This window comes from Chaetura pelagica, unplaced genomic scaffold (genome assembly GCF_000747805.2).
Source record: "Chaetura pelagica isolate M959 unplaced genomic scaffold, ChaPel_1.0 scaffold718, whole genome shotgun sequence".
Classification (NCBI taxonomy): domain Eukaryota; kingdom Metazoa; phylum Chordata; class Aves; order Apodiformes; family Apodidae; genus Chaetura; species Chaetura pelagica.
Window position 1 is genome coordinate 90,167 of NW_009954180.1, and position 8,204 is coordinate 98,370.

Consider the following 8,204-nt stretch of genomic DNA (forward strand, 5'->3'; position numbering starts at 1 on the left):
AGGGTGTCCCCAGGGGAGGGGAGGAAAGGAAATGTCCCTGAGACCCTCAGCAGGGTGAGTCCTGGGGAACAGCCAAAGCCCCCCCAGGCACCAGCTGCACCAAGCCCAGGGGAAGGGAGGAGATGGTTGTTGGGAGAGACATCTCAGCAGAGCACAGACTGGAGGGGCTGGGAGGGAGTGGAAAACCCAACCTAGAGAGCACAGGCCTGGCTGCCCCTGAGGAAAAAAGACCTGGAAAAAAAACCCACAGGCTTGTGAACAGCCCCACAGCCCAGAGAGACAGCAAGGGGGTGAGGAGGGGGCAGGGTCAGACCCCCTGCCCAGCCCCCAGCCTGCAGCACAGAACGTGGTCAGTGACCAGGCCCTCATTCCACAGGCCCCAGGCCTGTTCCCAACCTGCCAGAGGAAGGCACTGACATTCCCTGTCTGAATCAGTTGGTTTGGGGGGTTTTTGCCCAGCCCCCGGGTGGCCAAGAGCAGCAGCATCTTTCTGTCCTGCTGCACAAACCAACCCTCCCAACCAGCAGCAACCAGGTGGTCCAGAAGACCCCAGGCTGGAGGGGTGGGAGGTGGAATCTGAGAAATACAGAGGGAGCTGACTGAAAATGACCACTAGCAAAGAAGGTTTTTCAGCCAGAGGGTGGCTGAACAGCAGAACCAGCTCCCCAGGGCAGTGGTCCCAGCACCAAGCCTGCCTGAGCTCATGATGCTCTCAGGCCCACGGGGTGATTCTTGGGGTGCCCTACACAGGGACAGGAGTTGGACTCATGATCCTGATGGGTCCCTTCCCACTCAGCATGTTCAAGGATTCTATGAAATAATCAGTGTCCCCCATCACACTCCCACCTCCAGACAACAATGAGCAACATGAGAAGACACCAGAGCTCTGGGGGATCACAAGACCCCAGGGGATGTTGAGGCTGAATCTGGTCCTGCTATCTTGGACAAGTGTGGTGAGTGCCCAAGCTGAGTGATCTTGTAGCTGATCCTTCTCTGAGACCTTCAAGCTGAAGAGAGGCAAGAGCCCCAGCCAGTCCAGATGGAGCTGAGGAACATTCAGAGACCATCTCTACATCATCTGGGGAGGCTAGGGAAGCTCTGGATTAAAACTAGAAAAATAACTACATGGGATATCTCTCTGGGATAGAGAAATGCACCAGGAATCAGTGCAGAGAGATCTGGAGTTACTGATGTTGCTGCAGGACAGGCAGTGAGGGCAACAGTGGGACCTGGAAACCTCTGCAGGGCTGATGGTGAGTGCAGCAAGGTCAGAATCCTGCCTGCTCCTGCAGCTCACAACCTTCTGTGAGGAGACACGACTGATCTCTGTCCCCTGTGTGCAAAACTGGAGTCAAACCAGAACCCCAGAGTGGGCTGGGTTGGAAGGGATCCTGAAAGGTCCAGACACTGAAGGGTTAAGAGGAAAGGGCCAAAAATGACTCAGAAAGTGTCCCTAGGGATCTGGCAGAGGTGGGTCCCACAGCACTACAATGGTGACTGTACAGAGCTGGCTCCACCACTGACACCCATTTAACCATCAAAACCAGTATGAAAGGCAGAATCCCAGTTTCAGGGACAGGCTAAAAGGCAAGAGCAGAAAAATGTGTCCTTGCTCTTGGGTCTCAGGCTCCCAAGAGACCAGAGGAGCCTGGAACATCCACTGCCACCACCTCAACAGAGGGGACACCAAAACCCAGGGGATGCTGAGAAGGCACAGGTGGTTCTGGAGGGATGTCTGGGTCCCTGAGGCAAAATCCTCAGCCCTGCAGAGGCTGAACAGCCCTGCAACCCCCCTGAGCCACTCAGCCCTGCAACCCCCCAGGGCCACTCAGCCCTGCAGCCCCCCTGAGCCACTCAGCCCTGCAACCCCCCTGAGCCACTCAGCCCTGCAACCCCCCTGGGCCACTCAGCCCTGCAACCCCCCAGGGCCACTCAGCCCTGCAGCCCCCCTGGGCCACTCGGCGAGGAACGAGGCAGCGAGTGGGAACACACAGTGCCCCAAGCACAGGGCACTGCCACCCCGGGGTGCTGCTGGAACCAACACCCAGGTGAAGCAGCCAAGAAGGATGAAGCAGCACTCCTGGGTGCTGCTCAGCCTGCCTGGGGAAGTGCTCACTCCTGCTGGGAGGTGCCCAGCACTGGCTGCACACGCTGCTGGGGTGAGTGACCACGTCCTGCTGAGGGTTTGGCTTGGTTGGGTTTTTCCTTTAAGTTAAACATTTTAATAAAATGCCAAGTTTTCCATTACAAGCTGCTGTGAAACCACCAGTGAGATTCAACCAAAGCTGCATCTCCCACCATAAAGGTTTTTTCTGCTCTTTTGAGAGAGTCTCTGGGGTGTTTTTAAGCAGCCTTAAACCTGGCAGAGCCCTTGCCCACCCAGGCCTGAGCAGCCTGCTGAGACACAGCAGCACAGCTCTGGGGCCAGACCTGCTCCCTGTTTTCCCAGAGCTGCTGGACGTGCTGATGAGGCCTCCCAGCACCTGAAGGCTCCTGGAGAGCCCTCCAGTCCATGTGCCACCCAGGGAACAGTGGCAGGAACAGCAGAGCAAGGAACTGCAAACTCAGGTGTTCTGACACCACAACCAACCACTCTCCCCAGGCAAGGACCAAGACACTTCACAGGGAAAACCTCCAGCTGATGTGAACTGGGCCAAGTGATCTGTGCAGGTCCCTCCCTACCCAAGATGACTCACAGGACCATGGGATGGCTCAGGCTGGCAGGGACCTTTAAAGGCCACCTCCTGCAGGGAGCAGGGGCACCCCCAGCTGGCCCAAGGCTGGAGATCCCTCTCTCATGTCCTTCCCCTGGAGGAACTCCCACCTCAGGGCAGATCTCAAGCACCACCAGAACACCCTGCAGACACCTAGGGCAGGAAGCCCTTGTCTAGGGGTTTGGGGCAGACCCTAACCCAGGCTGCAGGCCAGGGAAGAGCTTCCCAAGGGAGTCTGCAGACCCCAACCCCTTCTGTCTCCCCCAGACTCTGACAGAACTGTGCCCTGCACAGGCCTCTGCAGCCTCTGCAGGAGCCAGAGCAGGATTATAAACGTATAAAAGACATGAATTTACACTCAATGACTGCACACACTGCATGGCTGAGAGGGGACAGGGCCATTTCCTCCTCCATGGCTCTGTCCTCTGGGCCAGTGTCTGCTCAAAACCTCAACAGCTTTTTTCCCAAAGCAGGTAAAATCTCAAGTGTTAAGGACACTACAAACCCCACCTCCATCCAGACCTGCCAACAGAGCTGCTCTCCTGTGGGGCAGGACGTGGCCAAAAAGCTGAGTGGCTGCAGCCACAGAAAGACCCTGGGGAACTGTTGGGTGTAACTGAACTGGAAACCTGGAGAAACACCTAAAAAACGTACACAGACTTCTCTGCCCATGCTGGGGGATCCCATCTTCACTTCCCAAGGAATCTGACTGAACCAAGTACAGTTTGAAGTGGGGTAAGAGGAAACGGCCTCAAGTTGTGCCAGGTTAGATGGGAAGAAACTTCTTCACTGAAAGGGTCATCAAACCCTGTCCCAGGCTGCCCAGGGAGCTGCTTGGATCACCATCCATGGAGGAGTTCCAAAGCCTGGCAGGTGTGGTGCTGAGGGACATGGGTCAGTGGTGGCCTTGGGAGAGGTGGGTTAGGGTTGGACTTGACCTTAAAGGCCTTTTCCAACCAGAAGGATCCTGTGATAATGATCCTGGCAGGGCTGGACTCTGCTGACCTCTTGCTGACCTCGTGGGCAGAGACACCAAATTCTCACAAGGGGTCAGAAAAAGGAGGCTGTGACCTGAGCTGCACAAACGTGGTGGGTTGAACAGCACCACTCTGGGGGCAGCCTGGAGCATTGTGTTCTCATCTTGGCTCCCAAAAGTTCTGCCAGGTCACAGTCTGTGCAGAGGGACCCAGGGAAGGGGGGACCCCTGAGCCCACGGGCCACTTCTCCAGGTGGCAGCTCGGGTGGGAAGGACCAGCAGGGCACAAGGCTGTAAATGACAGGGAGCACCAGCAGGGAGGGAGGCAGGAAGGCAGGACAAAGCCAACAAGCAGCTGGGGCACCCCAGGGGGGCACTGCAAGGAGAGGAGGCCCCAAAGCCCCCCTGGCAGCAGCAGCTGGGCAGGGACCTTGGCCTGGGGGGGCTCAGCAGAACCACCGTCCAGAACAGACTCTGCTACAGGAAAAATCTCTCACCACTTTCTCCATTTCTTCTCTCTCCCACTGAGTTGCTTCTCTCACCATTTCCATCTCCTAGGAGAGACCAAAGTTAGAGCCACTTCCCCCCCTGCTCTCCCCACTCCTGCAGCCTCAGGGAGGTTCCAGAGCCCCATCCTGGCACGTTCCTGACCGGAGGGACCTGCTGGTCCCACAAGAAGCGAGTCCAGTACCCGTGGTGCTGCAGCCTCCCTGCACTGAGGGAGACACCAGAGACCTTCAGGAGCTTTTTCCACTCCACACCTCTCTCCCAGTTGCACTGGAACACCCACCTTCTGGAGGATCTCCAGCTCCTCAGGGCTGAGGTCCCTGTCGATGGACGAGATGCTTTCCAGGCTGTTCTTGCGCCCGATTCCAGCAGCAAAGGGGTTGGCAATGATCCCAGGGGACACCTGCAGGGCGAGCAGGCAGTGAGACACGGGGAGAGGGGCCATAAAAAACCTGCCACATCCTCCCAGAGCACCAGGAGGATCCCAGGAGAGCCAGAACTCCCTCACAGCCTGGAACCTCCTTTCAGCTGCCAGTTCCTCCTGGAGCTGGAGGTCTGAGAAAGAGGAATTGAAATTGGGGATGAGGTGACCTGGGATTGGGTACAATTTTCTAGTGGAGAATAAAAGGGCTTATTTGCTAAGCCTGGAAAAAAGGAAGCTAAGAGGGCAGAGGATGGCAGTGGGTGCCTCCCTGGGGGAAAGGGAGGCTGAGGGACCTGGGGCTGTGACCATGAGCCAGCAATGGGCCCTGGGGGCCAAGAAGGGCCCTGGGCTCCTGGGGGGAGCAAGAAGAGTGTGGGCAGCAGGTCAGGGAGGTTGTGCTGCCCCTCTGCTCTGCCCTGGGGGGGACACCTCTGGAGAGCTGGGCCCAGCTCTGGGCTGCCCAGGGGCTGAAGGCCAAGGAGCTGCTGGAGAGAGTCCAGGGCAGGGCCCCCAAGGTGCTGAGGGGCTGGAGCATCTGCCTGGGAGGAAAGGCTGAGGGAGCTGGGGCTGTTCAGCTGGAGAGGAGGAGCCTGAGGGGGGGTCTCCTCAAGGCTGAGCAGGATCTGCAGGGGGTCAGCAGGGGGGGGGCAGACTCTGCTCAGGGCTGCCCAGGGACAGGCCAAGGGGCCATGGGCACAAGCTGGAGCACAGGAGGGTCAAGCTCCCCAGGAGGAGGAACTTGTTGCCTGGGAGGGTGGCAGAGCCCTGGGCCAGGCTGCCCAGAGAGGCTGTGGAGGCTCCTTCTCTGGAGACACCCCAGCCCCTCTGGAGGCTCCTGTGGGACCTGCTGGGGGTGACCCTGCCCTGGGGGCTGGGAGGGGGGGTCTCCAGGGGTCCCTGACAGCACCACTACCCTGTGACTGTGTGAAGAGAGGGCTGGGATGCCCGTGGTCACTGCACAGCCTGTGTCCTCACCTCCATGGCAGCTGCAGCCCTGGGGTCGAAGCCCTCGCAGACCAGCACCAGCAGCGCGTCCCCCACGGCGCGCAGGATCTGCACGGCTTCCGTGTGTGTCATGCCCAGCAGGCTCTGGTGATTCACCTCCAGGATCCTCATCCCCACCTGCAGCCTCCCATCCCGGGCTGCGGCCCCCGAGGAGCTCACCTGCAGCACGGGGGGACACGGGTGTCACCAGGGGGGCGGCAGGAGAGCGGGGGGAGCAGGGAGGGACAGGAGGGGACGCGGGAGCAGCGGGAGGAGGTTGTGGCCTCGGGTCAGGGAAAGGCCCTGGGAGTTCTTGTAGGAACTGAGGGAAAGGGCAGGAACGTGGCAGTCTGGGGGGGGAAAGGGGTATGGAGGGAATCCTGGAGGAGAGGAGAGGAACCTGGATCTGAAACGGGTCGTCCCGAGGCGAGAAACTGCTCGTTTGGTCAGTGAAGCTGCTGAAAAAGGAAGGCCTCATGTCTCTGCCTCAGGCTCACAGAAAGGGGTCACTTTGGGTTGGGAGACAGAAAATGCAGGTCTGGGGGTGATTTCAGGGGACGAACGTGGTACAAGGACCTTCTCACTGCGTTTGTGGCAGGGACGGGGGGAACACACGACACGTGTCTGTCAGTTCCCACCCCCTCCTTCAGGGAGCTCAGGGTCATTCCTGTTCTCCTTCCCCAGCAAGTCACACAACTGCTGGCCTCGTGTCCCCAGGCTGTGCCCAAGCTGTCCCCAAGCTGTCCCCCGGCTGTGCCCAGGCTGTCCCCAGGCTATCTCCAGGCTGTGCCCAGGCTGTCCCCAGGCTATCTCCAGGCTGTGCCCAGGCTGTCCCCAGGCTATCTCCAGGCTGTGCCCAGGCTGTCCCCAGGCTATCTCCAGGCTGTGCCCAGGCTGTCCCCAGGCTATCTCCAGGCTGTGCCCAGGCTGTCCCCAGGCTATCTCCAGGCTGTGCCCAGGCTGTCCCCAGGCTATCTCCAGGCTGTGCCCAGGCTGTCCCCAGGCTATCTCCAGGCTGTGCCCAGGCTGTCCCCAGGCTATCTCCAGGCTGTGCCCAGGCTGTCCCCAGGCTATCTCCAGGCTGTGCCCAGGCTGTCCCCAGGCTATCTCCAGGCTGTGCCCAGGCTGTCCCCAGGCTATCTCCAGGCTGTGCCCAGGCTGTCCCCAGGCTATCTCCAGGCTGTGCCCAGGCTGTCCCCAGGCTATCTCCAGGCTGTGCCCAGGCTGTCCCCAGGCTATCTCCAGGCTGTGCCCAGGCTGTCCCCAGGCTATCTCCAGGCTGTGCCCAGGCTGTCCCCAGGCTATCTCCAGGCTGTGCCCAGGCTGTCCCCAGGCTATCTCCAGGCTGTGCCCAGGCTGTCCCCAGGCTATCTCCAGGCTGTGCCCAGGCTGTCCCCAGGCTATCTCCAGGCTGTGCCCAGGCTGTCCCCAGGCTATCTCCAGGCTGTGCCCAGGCTGTCCCCAGGCTATCTCCAGGCTGTGCCCAGGCTGTCCCCAGGCTATCTCCAGGCTGTGCCCAGGCTGTCCCCAGGCTATCTCCAGGCTGTGCCCAGGCTGTCCCCAGGCTATCTCCAGGCTGTGCCCAGGCTGTCCCCAGGCTATCTCCAGGCTGTGCCCAGGCTGTCCCCAGGCTATCTCCAGGCTGTGCCCAGGCTGTCCCCAGGCTATCTCCAGGCTGTGCCCAGGCTGTCCCCAGGCTATCTCCAGGCTGTGCCCAGGCTGTCCCCAGGCTATCTCCAGGCTGTGCCCAGGCTGTCCCCAGGCTATCTCCAGGCTGTGCCCAGGCTGTCCCCAGGCTATCTCCAGGCTGTGCCCAGGCTGTCCCCAGGCTATCTCCAGGCTGTGCCCAGGCTGTCCCCAGGCTATCTCCAGGCTGTGCCCAGGCTGTCCCCAGGCTATCTCCAGGCTGTGCCCAGGCTGTCCCCAGGCTATCTCCAGGCTGTGCCCAGGCTGTCCCCAGGCTGTCCCCAAGCTGTCCCCAGGCTGTGCCCAAGCTGTGCCCAGGCTCACCCCAGAAAGCAGCTGTGCAGCACCCTGAGCAGAGGGGTGGCAGGGCAGCCTGAGCCCTGGCACTAAGGCAGGGAGGGACAGGAGGGCTGTTCCTTTTCCTCCCCTTTGGAACGGGGCAAAGTCCCCACAGGACCTGCTGTGGGTACAAAGTGAGAGAAAATAACCCCAAAAAGCCCAAGACCTGCAGGCAGGAGGCTGAGGAGCAGGCAGGCTGGGAAAGTGAGGAGCAAGTGATCAGTGGTGACAGGAGAGAAGAGCAGAAGCCCAGGGTGCAGCTCAGGGGCACCCAAGGGGCACCCAAGGGGCACCATGTTTTCTGCTGGAAAACTGAAGAGCCTGGAACAAAAGGGGATGTGCAGAGAGCCCAGCTGGGCTGCAGGCCCTGCAACATGGACAGGGCTCGTGGGGACACCAGGGCCCAGCAGCAGCTTCAGCCCCAAAGAGAAAGATCCAACATGACCAGGACCATAAATCAAAGGAATTCTGAGGCAGAGCCAGACCAGGGCAGAACAGCCCAAGGGGAGGGGGCTCAATCAGAGCCTGGGGAGCTGGGATGGGAGGGTAGGGAGAGCAGGAGGGGGGTGGGGAG

At 60.3% G+C, this 8,204-nt stretch overlaps 1 protein-coding gene across 1 annotated transcript in view; it reads right to left on the reverse strand.

The window, feature by feature from the left end:
• The window catches only part of LOC104393380 (protein scribble homolog), a 92,214-nt gene that overhangs the window by 35,118 nt on the left and 48,892 nt on the right, over positions 1-8,204 (reverse strand). The window contains 2 exon segments of the mRNA XM_010002861.1: positions 4,481-4,600; positions 5,597-5,785. Of these exon segments, the coding sequence (XP_010001163.1) occupies positions 4,481-4,600; positions 5,597-5,785 (309 nt within the window).